At 36.2% G+C, this 22,500-nt stretch overlaps 1 protein-coding gene across 3 annotated transcripts in view; it reads left to right on the plus strand.

The window, feature by feature from the left end:
* LOC135105793 (low-density lipoprotein receptor-related protein 2-like) overlaps positions 1–22,500 on the plus strand; it is a 68,121-nt gene that overhangs the window by 30,982 nt on the left and 14,639 nt on the right. Inside the window, exons 21-34 of one of the 3 annotated variants that reach the window (XM_064014324.1) lie at positions 3,117–3,238; positions 5,739–6,464; positions 8,082–8,185; positions 9,351–9,470; positions 9,647–9,759; positions 11,160–11,283; positions 11,726–11,878; positions 15,633–15,862; positions 16,471–16,656; positions 17,479–17,610; positions 18,702–18,876; positions 20,003–20,118; positions 21,599–21,675; positions 21,893–22,075. In XM_064014324.1, the coding sequence (XP_063870394.1) occupies positions 3,117–3,238; positions 5,739–6,464; positions 8,082–8,185; positions 9,351–9,470; positions 9,647–9,759; positions 11,160–11,283; positions 11,726–11,878; positions 15,633–15,862; positions 16,471–16,656; positions 17,479–17,610; positions 18,702–18,876; positions 20,003–20,118; positions 21,599–21,675; positions 21,893–22,075 (2,561 nt within the window). The remainder of the gene's footprint in view (positions 1–3,116; positions 3,239–5,738; positions 6,465–8,081; positions 8,186–9,350; positions 9,471–9,646; positions 9,760–11,159; positions 11,284–11,725; positions 11,879–15,632; positions 15,863–16,470; positions 16,657–17,478; positions 17,611–18,701; positions 18,877–20,002; positions 20,119–21,598; positions 21,676–21,892; positions 22,076–22,500) is intronic. The other 2 variants (XM_064014325.1, XM_064014326.1) reach the window with 2 other exon arrangements.

Genomic DNA, 22,500 nt, shown 5'->3' on the forward strand with positions numbered 1-22,500 from the left:
GCAGACTTTACAGGGTTAAAGAAATTCTACGGAGAGCTTGATTGGAGTAATTTATTAAGAGGTATGGAGGTGCAGATAAAATATGAAGTGTTTTTAAGCAAGTTTAGAGGTGTTGAAAGATATGTGCCAAGATATAAGGTAAAAGAAAATAAGAAAGTGTGGTTTAATGCAAAGTGTGCAGAGGCAAAAAAGGAGAGGGCATGGAAAAAATGAGGAAACTATGGAATGAGATAAATAGAGAAGAATACAGGACAGCTAGAAATTATTATGTTAAAATAGAGAAGAAGAAAGAAATTTTGAAAGAGATGTAGTTGGAAAGTGTAAAGAAGAACCCAAACTTTTCTATAGATCTGTAAATGGAAAAATAAAGCATAGAGATACTATTACAAAGCTGAAGGAAAATGGAGAAATTTATGAAACCACACAAGAGATGGCTGAGATACTGAATAAAAGCTTTAAGTCTGTATTTACAAGAGAAACTGTCTTTGCATCACTGGGAGATGAGGAACAACAGAAAGGAATAGAAAACATACAAGTGGAAAGAAAAGAAATTAAAAGACTACTGGAAGAGCTAGATACTAGGAAGGCGATGGGACCAGACAAAATAAATGGATGGATATTGAAAGAATGTAGAGAGGAATTGGAAGAACCAATATGGGAGATAATTAACAGTTCTTTGAAGGAGGGAAAAGTACCAAAGGAATGGAAGAGAGCAAATATAGTACCGTTATACAAAGGAGGTAATAAAATGGAACCACTGAATTACAGACCAGTCTCACTCACGAGTATTGTAAGTAAACTCTGTGAAATATTCAGTCATTAAAAACAGATGGGTGTAATATCTTGAATAAGAAAATATGATAACAAAAACAATTCGGTTTCAGGAAAGAGAGATCTTGCGTAACAAACTTACTGAGCTTTTATACAAGAGTAATAGATAAACTACAAGAGAGAGAGATGGTTGGGTCGGTTTCAGGAAAGAGAGATCTTGCGTAACAAACTTACTGAGCTTTTATACAAGAATAATAGATAAATTACAAGAGAGAGATGGTTGGGTTGATGCAGTATATTTAGATCTGAAAAAAAGCTTTTGATACAGTTCCACATAAAAGTCTCGTATGGAAACTGGAACATTGAGGAGGGCTAAAAGGAAAAATACTTAAGTGGATGAAGGATTATCTCCAAGGTAGGGAAATGAGTACAGTAATCAGAGATGATAAATCAAGTTGGTGCGAAGTAACAAGCGGAGTACCACAAGAGTCTGTGTTGGCGCCTATAAAGTTTCAGGTCTATATAAATGATATGACAGTGGGTTTAAATAGCTACATTAACATGTTTGCAGATGATGCAAAATTGATGAAAGAAATAAAGAACCAAGAGGATTGTGAGGAACTACAAAGGGCTATTGATAGAATTTATGAATGGAGTAAACAATGGAAATTAGAATTTAATATAAAAAAGTGCCATGTAATGGAGATGGGAAGAAGTAAAAGGAGACCTTCATGGAAGTATAAGATGGGAGGAATCACAATACCAAAGAGCAAAGAAGAAAAAGACTTGGGAGTAATAATTCAAGACACGCTATCACCAGAAAAACACATCAATGGAATATTTGGCTCTACATATAATTTGCTAGCAAATATCAGGGTGCCATTTAATTACCTAGACAAAGAAATGATGAAGAAAATTATAACACACATGATACGCCCCAAACTGGAATATGCAGCAGTGGTATGGTAAGTTACGAGGAAAGACTGGAAGAAATTGGATTACCAACACTACAAGAAAGAAGGGAAAGAGGAGACCTGATAACAATGTTCAAATTAATAAACAACATGGAGAAGATAGACAGAGATGACCTAGTTGTAAAAGTGGAGGAAGGAGATAGAAGTACAAGGGGACATATGAAGAAATTAAAGAAGAGTCATTGTTTGGGAGATATCAAAAAATACAGCTTTCTGTATCAAACTGTTGAAATATGGAATAACTTGAAAGAAGAAGTGGTTGTGGCAAAGAGTGTGCACATGTTTAAAGAGAGATTAGATAAATTTTGGTATGGAGACAGAACTAATTGAGCTTTGGCTCGGACCCTGTACTATACAACTAGGTAAATACAACTAGGTAAATACACCCCATTCGTACCATACCACACACACACACACACACACACACACACACACACACACACACACACACACACACCATTCGTACCATACCACACCCACACCACACTGCACCACGCACACACTGCACCACGCACACCCCATTTGTACCATACCACACCCACACCACACTGCACCACGCACACCCCATTTGTACCATACCACACCCACACCACACTGCACCACGCACACCCCATTCGTACCATACCACACCCACACCACACTGCACCACGCACACCCCATTTGTACTATACCACACCCACACCACATTGCACCACGCACACCCCATTCGTACCATACCACACCCACACCACACTGCACCACGCACACCCCATTCGTACCATACCACACCCACACTGCACCACGCACACCCCATTCGTACCATACCACACCCACACCACACTGCACCACGCACACCCCATTCGTACCATACCACACCCACACCACACTGCACCACGCACACCCCATTCGTACCATACCACACCCACACCACGTTGCACCACACCATATACACATCCACTCAGTCAAATTATTCCGCTCAATCACTAAACTGCAGTTTCTGTGGACCCCATACTACGCCTGCATCCATTCATCCAAATTATTCCACTCCATCACTGAACAGTAAGCGGTACAGTTTCTGTGGATGCCTAAGCATAAAATTTTAGAATTTAAATCTTTCTTTGCTTGCTTGTATATTATCTGCACTATTTTGGTCCTGAGGAATCTTATCACTGGAGGTTACAGTAATACAGTTTTTATCTACAGGCTGCTCACCAGATTCCCTAAATATTCAGGCAGATATTCCATCTAGCCTTGGTGTCTTCCTTGTGTGTAGTTTCACTGTATTTCTTAATACTTTTCATGTATTTTTGACCATAATACATATAATACATACATGTTCATGTACAGGTCAAACCTTGTACAAGTTATAAGTACACGTTGTATAATTTGTAGGTATGCTTGTGTGGCCTTTCATCTCAACTGGAAGAAAATGGGAAGACTTGCAAGAAAAGAAAATGTGGGGATCATATGTATGAATGTGCAGACTCTTCCGAGTGCATCTCTCTTGCTTGGAAGTATGTATACTGCCTTTCGATTATATATTTAGGTGCACTCTTTTAATAGGCAAATTATGATAGTATCTAAGTGTATTTTCATGATGTTTGGGCTGTGTGAAGTTTAGCATGTGACGTCCCATTAATCCATCCATGTTTTTATTTTACTTTCCACATTTTTTTTAACTCTAACCAGGAAACCTTAATGTCTGTAAAACATTATTAAACATCACCAAAATAATAATGGTAGGCAAGTTCTGGGCTGAAAAGATGCATTATGTGGACCAGTAGGGTCCATCATAGCATAGGGACACCACAAGAGTTCACATTATCACATCATTTTCATAACTTCAGCACACTAAAGTGTATCCCATGGTTGTGAAGTCAATCTGGTGGCTAGTCTTTATCATTAATTATCAATTTATCATGAATTATCATAACTAGATTTACCTAAGTAATCACAAGGGACAAATGAGTGAGGAGGAACTGAGGCAGTGAGGGGTGGACACATTTCCTGTAGTTAAACTGGCAACCTTGGTGGAGCTGAAGAGATCGCAAGTGAAGGATTATTGTTGAGTACAGAAGATGGTGGCTTGGTTGCTGCTTGTGGTTTAATTAAGCCATATTCTTTTGGTGTATGTTTTGTACATGCCTTGCTGTTTCTATCCCTTTCAGTGACTCTTTTCTCTGATCTTGAATATCAGTGAGAAAAGTGAATGACAGAAATTTGGTGATAATACTTCTATTCCCCAGCTGGCTGGAAGAACTGAATTTTCACTGCATTATGTGTATTTACACGATTATATTGGGAGAATTGAAATTCCATTGCATTGTGTGTATTTACATGATTATATAGGGACTCCACTACTGGTGTAGTCATGTCTCCTTCAATTTACAAGGGGTTTAGTTCCTAAACTTTATCTAAAAATTTTGACTATGTACTGAATTTGAATTTCAACGTTATGGCACCCCTGCTATCTCATATCTCTAAAGCTGAACTCTCTTTTTTTTTTAATTTGCTAAAAACTTTACTCTGGGGAATTCAAGGCTTGTTCCTTGCCCTCCTTCACCCTCCAATTATTTCATGCCTTCTATTAAGATTCTTCCCAATAATGTTTTCCATGCACTCGCTGGCCTTTATCCATGAAGGGACTATGGACCTGATAGGATCCCTCTTATTGTTCTCTTGAAACTGTGCCTCTGTGCTTCCACCTTGCCTGGTTAAACTCTACCATCTTTTAACATCTACCTTTCCTTCCTGCTGGAAAGTTGCCTACATTCAGCCAGGAGCAAATTAGGAGTACAGGACATGTTGATGAATATTGTCCACATGGCCAGGCTGATGAATTGGCAAGCATGCCTTGCTGTGCCAGTAAGTTGTGGAGTAAAATATGAGAAACATGACACCCAGTATTAATGAGAGGGAGGAAGTGTTATGTAGTGTTAGAATGAGAATAGGTATGTTAGAATGAGAATAGGTATGCTCCAAAAACTCGATCAATAAAAGATGTTTATGAAAGCCATACAATGGTACTAAAGGTGAAAGCCTATTTTGTATACTCCTAGCAAAGGATGATGTGAATAGTGCTACAATGACGTAGGATGTGGGAGGCAAGCCTGCTATGGGTACATAATGTTAACTTGAAGCTCCTCAAACCACCAGGCATTGCCTGTTTTTCACTCAGTGGAGGTTTGGGCAGTGTGATGCTTAGCTTATGTGCCCAATAATGGGCATGCCTGCTGATCAGGCCCACTTGTCTGGATAGGTCTTAACCAATATGCTATGTCATCTTGCAGGCAGCTTGTTGCCTTATCATTGGTAACATGTCCAAATTCATTGCCTCGATTACTTTTGATTTTCTCTGTCTCCTTCCAGGTTGGTATTATGAAAGAGTTATAGTGTCATTGCCTTGTGACTGAGCTTGACCATTTTTGTGGTAAAGTGTGAATTTGCTTGGTATTGATCAGGAATTCTAAAGCCTCGCTTATTTACTTTTGCATATTTTCTTTGTATTTTCATCTTCACAAAGCTGGCTTTTTTGTTCTCCCAAGCATTTTTACTCTTCCTATTTTCATTATTTCTTCTATAATTCTTAATTTTCACATGAGTTATAAGATCATGAACACTATTCTTTCCTATTTTCATTATTTCTTCTATAATTCTTAATTTTCACATGAGTTATAAGATCATGAACAGTATTCTTCCACCATCAGCCACATAGATTTGAGTTCTCTGTTGATTAGGAATTGCTCCCTGTGTTGTTTGAGACAGGACATGAAGGTTAGGATAGCATAGCTTCTTCCTCCAGCTAGTGGTGTTGTCGACTTACCTTACCAGCTGGGCTGTTGTAAATGCATGCTCGTGTGTATGTATGTATGGATATATGCATGTATGGATAATACATGTATGTATTATTGCCAAGCAGTGGTAGTGGTAAACAAAAGTGATGTGAAGTGAAGTGATGTGATGTGTGAATTACTGTGCCTTAGGAAGTTCCTAATGGGGACTTAATTGTTCCAGATGTGATGGTGCCACGGATTGCATTGATGGGAGTGATGAGGTTGATTGTCCTTTTAAATGTCCTCCAGATTACTATCAGTGTAACACAACTGATCACTGTGTGCACAAAGACAAAGTCTGTGATGGCCATGAAGACTGTAATGATGGATCAGATGAGAAAGACTCTTGTCATAAGGCTCCTCCTGACACATGTCCAGGCCATGTTTGTGATAGAACAAAGTGTATTCTTAAACTTATGGTGTGTGATGGTGATTATGATTGCCAGGATGGTTCAGATGAAGTAAACTGTACCTATACATGCACAACACATGACTTTAAGTGCAAATCAGGTAGTTGCATTACAAAATCATGGTTGTGTGATGGTGACAAGGACTGTTTTGATGGATCAGATGAAGAGAACTGCACCACTAATGCCTGCCCAATTGATCACCATTCCTGTGATAATAAGTGTATTTCCATCAATGAAACTTGTGATGGAAAACAAGATTGTAAGGATGGAAGTGATGAATTACAAGAGATGTGCGAGGCATCCAAAGTCCCTACTTGTCCAGCAGACAAGTTTCTCTGTATGTTACACAGTGGGAATACAGACATGATGTGTATTGACATGAAGCTTGTCTGTGATGGTAAAATGGACTGCCCACTGGGAGATGATGAACATACCTGCCCAAACTGCTATGAGAGCGAATTCCACTGCCCCAATACAAACTCCTGCATTTCATTAAGGTGGGTTTGGATACGAACCAATCAACTAAAAAGGAATTGAATAATTAATTCAAAGAACCCATAGATACCAAAGTTCTGATCTCTATAATATATGAATAGTGTGGAGTAAACTTTAGTATTCAGTGTCTCAAAAACTCAAATTCTTTGTCTAGCCACTAGACACATCATTTCTGATAACTATCTTCTCACAGAATTTTCTTTCTCTACTATATTGAACCTGTGTGGATTAACCTTACAAAAAACCAACTGTAAATTTTGCAGTGCATAGCTTACTTAAATAGTTTATATGTTGGCTGTGTTGTCACTATCAATTTTTATCCTCTAAGAGATGGTAACTATACAGCTTTATCTCTGTATGGACCATGCCTCCCATGTATGGAAGACTCACTAAGGGTGAAATTGAAAGCTTTTGTGCCCAAACTATTCTATAGCCAAATGTCTATCAAAATTCACCATTTTGTTGCAGCATTTGCCATCTTCTATTGCATACTGCTTTGATGCTTCTTGTTGTTGGTGTGAATGTAATGGAATTGCTGGCTTTAGAAAGCCTTACACTAGATTTAGTGCACCTTATGCATTTGCATTTATTTTTGTTGCTTATCCTTTCTTTAAGCTTCGTGTGTCTGTGATCTGTCACTTATACTTTATTTAAGCTTCGTGTGTCTGTGTCTTGGAAGATGTGAATAATTTTCAGTAAATTGTCAGCAATTTTCAGTTCTTCAGCTGAAGAAGCTGATTGCTACAGTGTTCTGACATCTTGATATAGAGGTAAGGTATGTTTTACTGAGGTACACTGGTATTTGACATAGGTCCTTTTAGGTTCTGTATTTGGTAGGGCTGACATCTTGATATAGAGGTCACGTATGTTTTACTGAGGTACACTGGTATTTGATATTGCTCTTTTCAGGTTCTGTATTTGATAGGGATTTATTAATGCTACAGTTTTCAGCATAATGTCTGCATTCTTTGACTACATTCTATGATATTGTGAAAGGAAAAACGGATGGGAGCCTTCCATCCATCCTTAAACTTTGTTGTTAGTTACTTGGCCCATGAGTATGGAAGAAGACTCAATAAAATGAGGCAGCTTAATACTAACTCAGTTTAGTATTTTCAGTCTTTTGTTTGCCTGGGACCCTTATTAGTATACAATGTAGATATTACTGGATGGCTAGATTTAAGGTGCTGATATTTTAGACAATGTTGTAATAACTATAATAGTAATAACTATAATACTTAAGGTTTCTGAGATTGTAACAAATTACTTTCCAACATATTATTCTTACTTTCCAACATATTATTCAAGTGTGGTAAAACTGCATACAGGAATTCTTGTAGGTCAGACTGATCTGGCATGATGCACTTGTCAAACCAAGGCTCAAGAACACTTCTTCTTGGCTCTTAGTTGTGAACATGTTATTGGCACTTTACATACTCAGGGTAGCTTGAGCACATGTCTTTAGTGGCATCATAGTGCCCATCCTTAATTACTTAGTGGAGGAAACTTTTATTGTTCTTGTAGCTATGGTTAGTCTTTAAACATGTTCTCTATACAGTGCATAAGATCCTCTATGGCTTGATCCATGTAGTGATAAAATGAGCAAGTTTGTTATTCAGATGGATTTGTGATGGAGAAGCAGACTGTATTGATGGAGCAGATGAAGGGATGGCTGCCAATTGTACAAATATTATCACCACTACTTTAACTCCCAGCTCAGCAGGTGAGCTTTGTATTACATGAGATGTGCTTACACTTAAGGGGGCCATTTGGTATGACAGGTTTTTGCCATTCTATTTGATTTACACACTTTTGCACAGTGGTAGGGCATTGTGTTTAAAACACTCCTATAATTTAATTTCCTTTCATTTTCAAAATTTAATTTCCTTTCATTTTCAAACACTAAAAAAAAATTAACCATCTTTGAAGAAATGGCTGAGTTTTAGACATTTTTGGCAAAAATGTTTTGAGATGAGGTCCTAAACATTTGCATTATTCATCATTCTTTTATTAGTGATAACTACACTATTATTACATTGTCATATGTTGCTACATCATTCCTTTTTATTTTTGTAAGAAAATACATTGAAAAACTTATATATTTTGCTTCCGCTCTTGGTCCCCTTCCCACACCTTAGTGGCATGGGATTGCCTTATAACCTGTGTTCTAGAGCTGCCATGCTCCTCATTATTGCCAGGTTTCCCTCCAGAGGCATCAATCTCGTATTCAACTTTGTATGCCTTAGAAATGCAGGAAATAAGATGTAGTCAAATGGTGTCTCCAAGGAAGTGACGTGTGTCCTATCTCAACTAAGGCTGGGAAGCCACTGAGACTGAGAGTGAGGTACTGAGTTGAGAGCATCACTAACTCTCCTCTAGGTATTATTATATGTTCACCCAGAAAATCAAAAGATTGCACCTTTTTTTTTTGTCTTTAGGGAAAAAGATGCACGTTACTGATTTAAACAAAAGCATACAGCAGAGTACAGGACTTTTTGATTTAAAGAAAGCACACAGCAGAGTACAGGACTTTTAAATGGGATTTAAATGGAAAGTATTGTGCATTTCACTGTAAATCTGTGAAATAATATGGAATGTGTATGCCTACCATATTTTTTTGGTCTACCAACCAGATGTCCCCCTTAATATTATCTTCAGTAATCTTTACCAGTTCAATGGCACGAGTGATTTGTCAGTAACAGTAATCTTTGCCAGTTCAATGGCACAAGTGATTTGTCAGTAAACTTCATTGTTAATGGGCATTAGCCATGAAGAAAAGAAGTGTGAATCCTGCTGTAGAACTTTGTGAATATTCTTATGTTATTCTGAGGTGTGCTGTGTCTTGTGAATATTCTTATGTTATTCTGAGGTGTGCCTGAACATTGCAGAGAGTGGAGGATCTTGTGGAGAGGATTTCACATGTGAGGATGGAACATGTTTGCCTATCATCAAGGTCTGTGATGAATACAAAGATTGTCCTGATGGGTCTGATGAACAGCAGTCTTGTGGTGAGTAGACAAAGGTTTATATTGCAAAAGTGACTTTCATGAACACAGCTGCTAATCCTTCCACATGAGGACAACTAAAAAATTTGTTTGAGGAGACTTGTTTTGAGGAAATGTACCTAATATTTTTTTAATAATTCATAACACATTTCTTTTCCTCCCAATGTGTGCTCTAACAGAGAGCATCTGTCGTGCGAAAAGATGCGAGCAAAACTGTATGGCTACCCCACGTAAAGCTTTTTGCACCTGTTCAGAGGGCTACCATCTTGCATCAGATGGCCGCACCTGTCTGGTATGTGCCACTTGAAGGTAGAGACCTTTCCATGTTTATAGAGGCACTTCAAACGGTCATGTATGGAATTAGTAGTACAACATTGCCAGCTCATGTCCATGAACAGGATCGATTGTGCACTAATGAAAGCTCAACTTGGTTTGACCATTGTTTAAATCGTGCATTGGGTTCAGTGTGTATTTTCATCTATTGGCAGCATCAACTCTATTCAGCTCAACTTGGCTTGATGATTGTTTAAATCGTGCACTGGGTTCAGTGTGTATTTTCATCTATTGGTAGTATCAACTCTGTTCAGAAGTAGGGCTGTATGGCACTGAAAGGTAAAGATGAGTGTAGACTATGCCAATGGCTTTTCAAGAATTTTCATCGTGCAAAATGAAGGCTTGGTAGTTATTCCATCTCATTGTATTGAGCTAGTAGGTTCAGAGAAAGATTGTGGCAATGGGTAGTTCTAAGGTATGTAAAGATTTTTTTACATTCAGAAAGTAAAGTAGAAACTAAATTATAAAATATCTTGCTTACATATATTGTAAGAACCAAAAGATAGCAATGGCCAACGTTGATACAGGGGACTCCTTTTAGTATTCACATCACTGACTCCTGCGCAGCATAGGTGTTAAAGTTCAGTGGGCAGGAAAAGGTTCTGTCTCAGTGGGGATAGTTTTTGTATGCAGAATGGTCTAAAGCATTAATAAGAAGCCGATATAAAGAAATAGTTACGAGCAGAAATAATCAAAAGTTACGAGCAGAAATAATGCTTCAAGAGCAGAGTGCAACAAAGCAAGACTGGTGTAAGGATGAGGTCTTGAGGCATGTTTCTCTTGCCTCCAAAACTACCTACCATGTGTGTGACCAGTGCCCGACAAGGAGGAGTCTTCATTTGCCTTTGAAACTTGTTAATCAGTATCACTATGTAAATGCCTAATGCCACACTAGAAACATTGTATGAGTGCTGGAATGCCTAATCCTATGCTGGAATGCCTATAAAGTTTTATGCTTTTGCCAATGCAACATTTTAATGTTAGAGATATGGAGCTTAATGGAAAAATAATTGCATGATGATTTATGGTGCCACCATGAGAGTATATAGTGTGAATATGCAAATAAGCAGATGTTTTAGGTAGATTGTAGGATAGGAGATAAAATTTGTTTTTTATTCATGGAGGAAAAAAGTGAGAGGAATGGAAGGTGTATTAAATATTCAATTAATGTATAAATATGAAGGCTTTTTAAATTGTAAGTTTGTAGTGATTTGATTTGATGTGGTTAGGCTAATAGGAAGCATGCTGCAAATGGAACAGGTTTGGTTCAAAGAGGACTGAAATCTGGGATAGTATCAAAGGTTTGTATGTGAATTTGGTTTTATTAGAATGGCTAACTGACATTGCATTGGTTGGCAGGATGACCTAGAATGCAAGGATGAGAGTCGGTGTTCACAGATGTGTGAAGAGCGCCCTGGTGGCTACATCTGCACGTGTCTCCCAGGATACCAGCGTGCTTCATATAGTACTTGTAAGCGTATAGGTAAGATGATTTGCCGTACCAGGGTCCAGTGTACCTTTTCTAATCTAAAGATACGAGACTACTACTTTGATCTCCAAAGTCAAGCGATGCTCTTTAGTTAAAAAAAATAAATAAAAACGCTCCTAAAACGCTCCAAACTATGTCGTGCTGGGAATTCTCTTGAGGGTGTTCCGTTGTTCTTTGATTTGGCATCATTATTTCTGTATTTTGTTTCCTCTGTGGTATTGAAAACCTTATATAAATGCCCCAAACAGACTATTCAGTACTTGTGAATCCTATCTCATTTTTAGCAAAATTAAACACTGCTACTTGCATGTATGACTTGTGTTGTACAAGATTGAGCTTTAAAGTTTCAGCTGTCAAGACAGAGGTAGATATATAGTAGGTATTAACCCACAATTTGTCTTTTTTTTTTTACTTTTTTTTTTTTTTTTGCATACAGATGGGGAGGATTGGCTGGTGGTGAGGTGGGAAGAGGGAATCTTTAATATCACCCATTTATACCACCATGATAGCTTGTCAGTTGTGCCAGAGCTTGCTGATGCAGCATCCTTTACTGTGGATCCAGTCACAGGCAACCTCCTTTTCTCAGACGGTTAGTGAAACCAATGTACTAAGGAGTAATGTTCTTGAAATTATTTTTTGTTTGGCATAGTCTTGGCTGATAATATTAAATAGAGCTTTTAAGACATTTGAATGTTTGCTGCTACATCTGATCATATGCACTACAGTAATCTGTACTAGCTTGGGTGTGTGCCTCTGTCTCTGCTTTGTGTATGTTTGTGTATGTCTTTGTGCCTATACCTTTGTGTGTGCTGATACTTGTAGTTTTATGTCTTCTGTCTTTCTTTTCTGCATCTATGTGTCTTTTTCTGTGCCTACACCTGTCATTGTATTTAACTAGCTTTGGCTGCACCTATTTAACTAGCTGTGGCATGTGGTAAAGGAGGGAGCTATAGTCAATGTCCAGTCTCCATATCCACTATTATCCAAGTTTTCTTTAAAATCCCAAATACTCCTTACATAGAGCACTTCTAGTTTTTGTTTATATGCTTCTATGAGGGAAGCTAAACTTTCATCTCTTCTGGCTCAAAACTGGTCTTTGGGGAATTCTACTCAACACTGATCACTACTCTGTCTGATCTTTAATTATGGTCATCTTAATTTTTTGGGGAAATCTTTGTTCATTTCCCTAGACCACTGTTCACCCTTCCTAAGTTTTTTTTTATTTCAGAAATCAATCTCTTATGTGGTTCAGATCCTGATAAATTCAAATTTTCCAACAATCTCTATCTTCTTGTATAATAAAACAGTCTGTCTGTGTGTGTGTGGGTGTGTTCACTTTTTACAGAAAACCATTGAACTGATTCTGATGAAATTTGGTAGGGGGATCCTCCTTGATCCAGGGAGTGATATAGGGCATGTTGTAACTGCTTCCAACCCAAAACCATTAGATTATTCAGGAAAGTCCATCACCATAACCTAATTTTTTTATGGTGGCGCTAGGTATACTGTAACCCATTTTTGATGGTGGTGCCAATCAGTCATTGTTAGCTTGGATTTCTTATAGTGGGGTGAGGTATAAATGGAGCATTCATTGTCAGCTTGGAGTTGAATCCAATCAATCTATTGATGCCTTCAGTATGTTGTCAAATTTTCTGTGACACAGAACAAACGACTGACTTAGGGTGATAAACTGTGCTTTGGAGAGCAACCTGGGTAACACTGAGTAATTCTGCTAGTGCTGTATAAAGATGGGTTTACACAGGATAGATTCAATCTGCCCAACAGTTTGTATGCTATATAAAGGCGAGTTTACACAGGACCACTTCTTGACCCAGCTGATTCCAGCCATCCAGAATAGTTGGCAGGTTAAGCAGAAAGCAATCACACGGTCAAGAGCAGCTGGTGGCCTGCTGCATCAAAGATGGAGTCCTTCTCCAGTGAGCTGTTTCCTATAGGTGCAATTTTGCTGTGTTTGAAGAAAAAGCAAAAAAGAAATGGTTGTGGACTCGTTCCTGGCTAGCAAGAAGGAATAGAAGTATTATTTATTACCAACTTGCAAGAACTTGAACAGACCAGTTTGGTATACACTGGGTCTTTGGGATCCCATATATATATATATATATATATATATATATATATATATATATATATATATATATATATATATATATATATATATATATATATATATATATATATATATATATATATATATATATATATATATACCAACTTGCAAGAACTTGAACAGACCAGTTATATATATATATATATATATATATATATATATATATATATATATATATATATATATATATATATATATATATATATATATATATATATATATATATATATATATATATATATATATATATATATATATATATATATATATATATATATATATATATATATATATACCAACTTGCAAGAACTTGAACAGACCAGTTATATATATATATATATATATATATATATATATATATATATATATATATATATATATATATATATATATATATATATATATATATATATATATATATATATAATGTTTATTGTGTATAATGGTGCACTTAATTGTTAGTTCTAAAACTTTCCACCAATATTATTCTTGTTTTAGATTTTGTGTTAATAGTGGTTCTCATTTGACCCTGGAAAAGTACTGGGAAGGCAGCTGATTCTGCAAGCCCTGGCTGCATTTCGCTTCTGGCTGCATATTCCTGGTTAAAACCAGCCGCGAATTGTCCTTTGTAAACCCACCTTAAGCTCTTTTACTCTGGAATAATAAATCAAGTTTGTAATGCACTATCTTCCTCTTCTGAATTCAAATTAGCAATCAAAGGATTTTTCCTCTAGAAGCCCTATCCAACTGTTCTTCACTACTCATTGGCCTATCCTTACAACTTGGGAGGGAGACTGATTATAATTCAGTGAGTCCTGCTCAGTGAGTCCTGCATTTTGCATTCTTTATATATCAACATGGTGTTCAGCAAGTTCTTTATATATCAGCATGGTGTTCAACAAGTGTGCTCACTTTTACCTATTAAGCACTTCACCTTGACATGCATGTATTTCCAGTTCCTTGCTAAATACTGGCTTTAACCTTAATGATTCCTCTTCATTTCAAAATCTTGTCTGTTTACTCGCTGTAATAAATCATTGATGACCATTAGCAGTAATTTGTTCTCCTGTGACTTCTTGGTTCCCTAAATGTGCCACTCTTCCCAGCATGCTTCTTTACATTTAAAGTCTCTGGTTATGATGTTTTACCTCCTCTTAGCATCTCTAAACAGTTTCTGATTTTTTGTCACTTCTTCATATTCCATTGTCATCCAGGCATTCATCTTTAGCAGTGTATAAAGTACTATCTAACTTCTCTTCCTGGTGTTCTTTAAATCAATTTCAGGATTTGTGCCATGACCTTACTGCTTTTCACTTCATTTTTTTTTTTTTTTTTTTCACTAGAAACATCACTACCTCTTTTTTTCCTCTTTTGTTTCTTTTCCATATGTTGTATTTGTATTTTCCAATATCCACTGTGTCTTGCAGCTTTTTCTGTTAGGACCCACAATATCTGGATTTTTCTCTTTTGTTTCTTTTCCATATGTTGTATTTGTATTTTCCAATATCCACTGTGTCTTGCAGCTTTTTCTGTTAGGTAACAGAAAAAGCTGCAAACAGAAAAAGCTATTGGACCCACAATATCTGGATTTTTTCTCATTTCCATATATTGTATTTGTATTCTCCAATATCCACTGTGTCTAGTAGCTTTTTCTGTAGGACCCACAATATTTGGATTTTTCTTTCATAAATAGTCATTTAGTTTCAGCTTCACTGAGATAACGCATTTACATTTATGTATGCCACATTCCAAAAATCTTCCTCCTTCAATCTCACTCCAGAAAATAACTACTCTCTCGCATGCTTGTGTGCCTGTGACTGTGTCCCTGTATATGGGAATGTGCCCTGTGTGTCTGTGCTTAGATGCCTATGCATCTGTGCACTGGTGTCTACATCTTTTGATGTTCAATGCTTGAACACTGGTGTCTACATCTTTTGATGTTCAATGCTTGAACACTGGTGTCTACATCTTTTGATGTTCAATGCTTGAACACTGGTGTCTACATCTTTTGATGTTCAATGCTTGAACACTGGTGTCTACATCTTTTGATGTTCAATGCTTGAACTACATCTTTTGATGTTCAATGCTTGAACTACATCTTTTGATGTTCAATGCTTGAACTACATCTTTTGATGCTCAGTACTTGAACTACATCTTTTGATGTTCAATGCTTGAACACTGAGACTCTAGTGCTTGGGTATTTTTTTCTTAACAGGGGAGAGAAATGTTGTAGCTATGATAGCTGAATCTCCTGAGGGTAAGATGGAAGAGACCATCCTCTGGAAGAAGAATAATCCTGGCCCGATGTGTTTTGACCCATGGCGAAGAAATTTGTATGTGGTGGAAACGTTCAAGAGAAACTCTGAAATGCTGGATAAAAGAAGTATCGAAGGCAGTTGGAGTGAGAAAAATAGTGAAGATATAGGCCTATGGTCGACCGTCATGGTAGGTGGTTGTCATGATTAGCCTGGTGTCACCAGGGAAAGGTTTGCTCTAGAGCTGTGAATAAGAAGCATCATATTTAGGATTGTGGATGATGACTGGTGTCAGTTAAGGGTGATGGAGTACAACTAAGACTATAACCAAGAATAAAGAAATATATAGGTAATTAGGACTATAAGAATGAAGGAATACAATCATGAATTGTGCTCAAAGGCTTGCATCATTGTCATTTGCTTATAATAAGATAGTGATGCACTTTATTGCATTGGTGAACATGGATCATCCTCAGTATGTGGCATTGAGTTAATCCTTTCATGACAGTTGCAAAGTTTAAACAACTTTTATAGGATCAATTGAAATTACTATATAGGTAGTTTTTAATATTTTGGAAATTGAGGCTAATCATGACAAAAATTGCTAGGCATATTAATAGGTAATTAGAAGCATTTGAATGTTTATCACTGATGTATTGTTTGTACCTAATTTGCTTTATGGATTAGGCCAGCAGTGCATTATAGGCTTTCTTTTAGTCCATGCATCTTTATGCCTATCCACTTTGATTCATGGATGGATGAATTTCATTGAACCCCAATTCTTTGACAATTGACCAGGCATGTAATCTGGATGATAAGAATTGTGGGGTCATCTATGGAAGCAACAACTCTGTGGTACATTCAGTGGCGGTGGCATTGACAGAAGGACGACTTCTCTTCTGTACCAAATTCTGGGGTTTGGAACAAGGACTGATCATGACGTCATTTCTGGATGGTACAGGAATGCGTGAGATTGGAAGGAAGGTGAGAGGGCAAGGATGCTGGTACTAGTTTCCATTTAGATGTTTTAGAAAATTTGAAAATGCATACATACAATAACCAGAGAAACCAGAAGACCAGTTTTATTTGAAGGATGGTAGAAAAACTAGATTAAGGCAGATAACTGCAGGCAGATGATTGCAGGGGAGTAAGTTGCTGTTCATTCCTTGCACTGTCCAGATGGATGGAGCAAAGTTTTGTGTGCAGATTGTGTCCATTGGAGTGGTAAGATAGTCCACAAATTCCAATAACTTGAACTAGAAACTGCTGATTTTCAAGGAAAGCAATACTGCCAAAGATATTTATATCTAATGTAGTATTGCAGTATTGATGGAGCTTTTTCTGCTTCTACTCATTCAGCTTACTCTAATAATTAGGTGATTTTCATGTTAAGGATAGATTTGGGATGGAAGTATTGAGACTATGACATAATGATTGGGAATTCAGTGATTCTTGAAGGAAAGCTCATTATTGGTAAACATGGGATATTTTTGGAGTGTTTAGCAGATTGATGGTAAGTTGACTGTTCAGAAGCCTGTAAAGCACAGTCTTTCAAAATCCTTAAATCTGAGCATTATTTAAAAATACAGAATGGTGAAACTGTTTTGAAAAAAAGTCTTGAATATTACAAAAGGGAAATGCTATGCTTGCATATGCTGACAATTACTGATTGATGTGCTTGTATATGCTGTCACTTGTTAAAGTAATAGCTGGAAGTTCTTGTATGATGTTCATTCCACATTGAGGTAGCATAGCCCAATAGGTCTGTATTGTGCGTTTGATGATGCCTGACCCAACATACTGCAGGTGGTCTGGTGTGGTAGTGTAGCGGTGGATGAAGCCAAGCGACGAGTGTACTGGACTGATTTGGTGCTGAACACGGTGGAATCTGTAACTTGGGAGGGTGAGAGCCACCACCATGTTAACGGATACCAAAATGTGAGTGATGCTATGGCTTAGTTTTAGTAGTAAGTATCAGAAGTTTTATCTTTATCATTAGACCTCCCTGCCATTGATGGTTCCCAAGATAAGATACCCACACTTATTCATATCCCCACAAAAAATTCCCTTTTACTAAAGTAAGATAGTTCTTGGCCCTTGGGCATCTAGAGGAAAAGCACCAGTTTTCACTTGCACAACATGTCTAGAATTCTCTCTCTCGCTCTGTAAAAGACTCATTCCATTTCTTGCAACTTTGGGTCAGCTGACTGAACTAGATGCAAGCAAACATCTAGTAGATTCTCTCTCTCGCTCTGTAAAAGACTCATTCCATTTCTTGCAACTTTGGGTCAGCTGACTGAACTAGATGCAAGCAAACATCTAGTAGAGGGCCTTGAGTCTACATACTTTTTTTTTTTTTACTTTAACAACTGCACCCTATCATTTGCAACTAGACTTTTTTTGCTTCAAAGATATCCTCTTGTGTCTAATGATTTCCTTGCACAGTCTATCCATCCTTACACTTCAGTTTGATTTGTTTATCTTCACCCCTTTAAGCAAGTACTGTGCTTTCTACATGCTCAAACCACTGTAATATAACTTTGCTCAGAGCAGTTAGCCAGCTCCTTTCCACATAATTTCTTATTCTGCCAAATTCTTCAGACTTAACTTCATTACATTTTTTATCTCAATTACATTTTTTATCTCATGGTTTTCCACTTTTTCCCCATACAATAAAATCTCTTAACTCCAGTGAAGTTTAGTCAGAACTGTGTATTCTTTTTCCATGTAAATAAAGGGAAGAGCCTCTACAATTTATGGAGTAGACATGGAAGGTGAAAAACTGGAATATGAAAATACTTCTGAATATATGATAAAAATGCTGTTTACATTTTCATAATGGTCATAGTAAATCTTTAACTTCAGAAAGGGTCTTGGGTCTTAAAATTTTAGAAGTTACAGTAAATGTTGTTGTCACCTGCATAGGGGATGTTTTACAGCATCTTAAAAAAAGTTTGCAATAGAAGATAAAATATATAATCATAATTTTTGTCTTCTTAACCTTTAATTAATTTTGTATGTAACGGCAGCAAATGTGGCGTTCTGTTGGCTTGGTTGTGGTTGGACGTAACATTGTGTGGGCCAATGCAGAGAATCAAATGCTGATTCTCTGCCCAAAAGTATCCTTTAGAGGTGACTGTTCCAGAATTCTTCTTCCTGTAGTTCCTCGTGAACTGTTTGCTGCTCCAATGTCTCTTGGTCCAGGTATGTGATTGTTTTTCATGTTTCTCTTTCAAACATAACTCTTGAATAATATCAAAGGGAATAGGAAGTGGCTATAATAGGTTTTTATTGGTAGCTGATAATATATTGCATCTTCTTCACCCACTGACTCTCCTTGAACTTGTGTATGTCCATTCTATTGTATCCATTTGGAATTACTGGAAAGCAACCATTTTATTTTAGGCATGGGCTAATGACAGACAAGTTTTGTCAGTGCTAGGAAGGACAGATTTGATCATACCTCTATGCAGTGAAAAATAGGTGAAGTGCATCCTTTAGTGAATGGTGGTTTATATATATATATATATATATATATATATATATATATATATATATATATATATATATATATATATATATGTATATGTATATATATGTATATGTATATATATGTATATGTATATATATGTATATGTATATATATGTATATGTATATATATGTATATGTATATATATGTATATGTATATATATGTATATGTATATATATGTATATGTATATATATGTATATGTATATATATGTATATGTATATATATGTATATGTATATATATGTATATATATGTATATGTATATATATGTATATGTATATATATGTATATGTATATATATGTATATGTATATATATGTATATGTATATATATATATATATATGTATATATATATATATATGTATATATATATATATATGTATATATATATATATATGTATATATATATGTATATATATATATATATATATATATATATATATATATATATATATATATATATATATATATATATATATATATATATATATATATTTATAATTTTTTTTTTTTTTGCGTCCATGAAATTTAATGCTCATTGTATCTAATGTGGTCTGACAACAGAACTGAACTCCTGTATTAGTGGCAACATCACTGTACAAGCAATAACAACATGAGGTAACAAAATGAGGGGGTGTTGATGATACAAGGAAGGGTGGAGTAAGGATGGGCTTGTCATCCCATTGCCCACATTCTTCACTTTTAAGCCAGGGTTATATCATTTATAGTCTTTTGTTTCAATTATGGATGATATATGATGAATTTTCTAATGCCTTTATTTTTCTTCCTTCAACATCAGAGAAAGACCAGTGTAAGAATGTGAACTGCTCTCAGATGTGTGCCTCAGGTGGGAGCTGCAATATCTGTCAAGTGAACTACCAGAGGTCTAGTTCAGATCCAAGAAAATGCACAAAGGTAATTATTGAAGTGGATATGGAAAGAATGTATGTATTGAGATACACAAAGGTTTAGTTTTCTAAATGTTTACAATTGTTAATATATAGATTAACCATCAGTGCTTTGGCATCCTTGGTTCCTGAAATCATCTTTTCCTGGATTAAACCATTAACTGAGGCATACCTCTTAATGCCTCTAATGCACCTTTATTGTATCTCTAAAGATTAATGTGCTTGATATGCTAAAGATTGATTTCAAATGAAATGGATATTGTACTGATGTAAATTAAACACAATTACATGAAATCATATATTAGATCCTGAGCATGTGCAGCCATCCCTCAGTATACTCAGTGAGGTTCCAAACCAAGCTCTTTGAAGCTCTTTTGCCTGTTCCATCATCATGACTCATGATCTTTACTCTTTCCATCTTTGATGTATCACTGTCAGCAAAAAACTACTTGAACTCCTCCCTCCCACAGCTTTTTTACAGCATAGTCTTAGCTGGACGTGATAATGAAAAAAAAATCATCGCAATAACTGATAAATCAATAACGATAACTTTATCGATGATAATTGATTATCAGTAATTGGTAATAAATTTGTTGCCTGATAACCGTTAACTCGTAAATCAATCCAAAATTGCAATACTAGTGATAACAATATTGATATTTTAAATTTAAAAAATTAGAAAACTTACAAAAATCTTAGAAAAACATTTCAAATTCATGTTTATCCTGTCTCTTCAGTAATGAAAAGTACTATTTTTAGTAAAATAACTACATTTTATTTTGAAAGTTTAAAACTTCAATAAGCTCATGTTCCAAACATTAAAATTATCAGTTATTGCTAGTTTGGAACCAAAAGTATTGGCAATACCAATGAATCAGTAACGCAGGAAAAATAATTATTGGATAACTGATAACCCGATATCATTATGGTGATAAATCATTCCAATAATATATCATGATAATGCCCACCTATGTACACAGTTGATGATCCTGTGCCATAAACTTCATAAAGGTGATGTACACAGTTGATGATCCTGTGCCATAAACTTCATGAAGGTGATGAACAGAAACACCACGGTCCAAGTTTTGTTATTGTCATGTCTGGATTTTGTGCTAGAATTACTACTACTATTGAAGATATGAAATAAGGCTCACAAATAAGATGTCAAGAAAAGTTGTGGTCACTGCTAGTTACACACACACACACACACACACACACACACTTTTTCTTGTTAATTTGCTCCATTTCTATTGTAACATGTTCACACAGCAAACCACACCATGTTCAAAAGATAGAGAATATAACAAGAGGAAAATGTGGCAGATTAAACATGGTTTAGGATTAAACAATGCCAGAGTATTGATGGTCAACCTGTATTGTTAATACATGAAATTAACTTTGTCAACAAGATATTGCAGCATTGTAGTAATTTATTGCAGCATTGAAAAGTGTGGAATATAATTTTACCAAATTTTCCTTTATCACAGTTGAATACTTGTGACAACAATGACTGTGAGGGAGGAAGCAAATGTGAGGCTCACACAAGTGACAAATATATATGCAGGTGAGCAGAATCCTTAGCTGATTTGGTGGATACAGAATGCTGTACAGATCTGGAAAACTAGTTACTTTATCTCAGTTTCCAGGGGTATATTTAAAGGGGACTGCTCAATTTTAATGGTGTAGAATCTTTTTTTTTTTTTTAATATACTAGACACAGGTCTACATTGACAGCATGGCCTGTAGAGTATGATGTATGATTGTTGGACTGCCATTTTCAGGTGCCCTGAAGGAAGGTATGGTCTAAGGTGTGAGTTCACTTCCTCCAGCACCCAAAGCTCTGCATCAGTAAGTGCTGCTGTGGTGGTGGTTGTTGTGCTGCTGATATTGTTAATTTTGGTGCTGGTATACATCTACTGGTGGAAGCAACGCCCATTCACCATCTGGAAGAGAAGAAGCCATGGGTGAGTTATAATATTAGTGAGCTTTTCATTTGAAGAACCCAGATAATGCCTGATATGAAATTAGTGATAGGGATATGGTGCAGACTGGTAAATTAATTGCATTTTAGTACTTCAAAGGTTTTTGATGGGTTGCACATTTCTTTATGGTAGGTAACTGTAGGCTCTGCTACAGTGTACAGTGCAAGAACTAGTAAAGTTTAGACATTTTGTCTAGTTCTAAGGTTTGTGGAATAAAGGGAAACTTATTTTATGAAGATTTTTATACCTTGTCCAGAAGGATGGAAATGTTTTCAGAGGAGTGACTAGCAGAGTGTGGAAGAAAACTTTAGTGGAGAGTGACAAATCTTCAGTGGTGGATCATTCCATAGGGTGTATGTGAGGTGGAAATGGAAGGTAAATGCTGGGAAAAGTAGGGTGATAGTGTA

Source organism: Scylla paramamosain, chromosome 12, assembly GCF_035594125.1.
Source record: "Scylla paramamosain isolate STU-SP2022 chromosome 12, ASM3559412v1, whole genome shotgun sequence".
Classification (NCBI taxonomy): domain Eukaryota; kingdom Metazoa; phylum Arthropoda; class Malacostraca; order Decapoda; family Portunidae; genus Scylla; species Scylla paramamosain.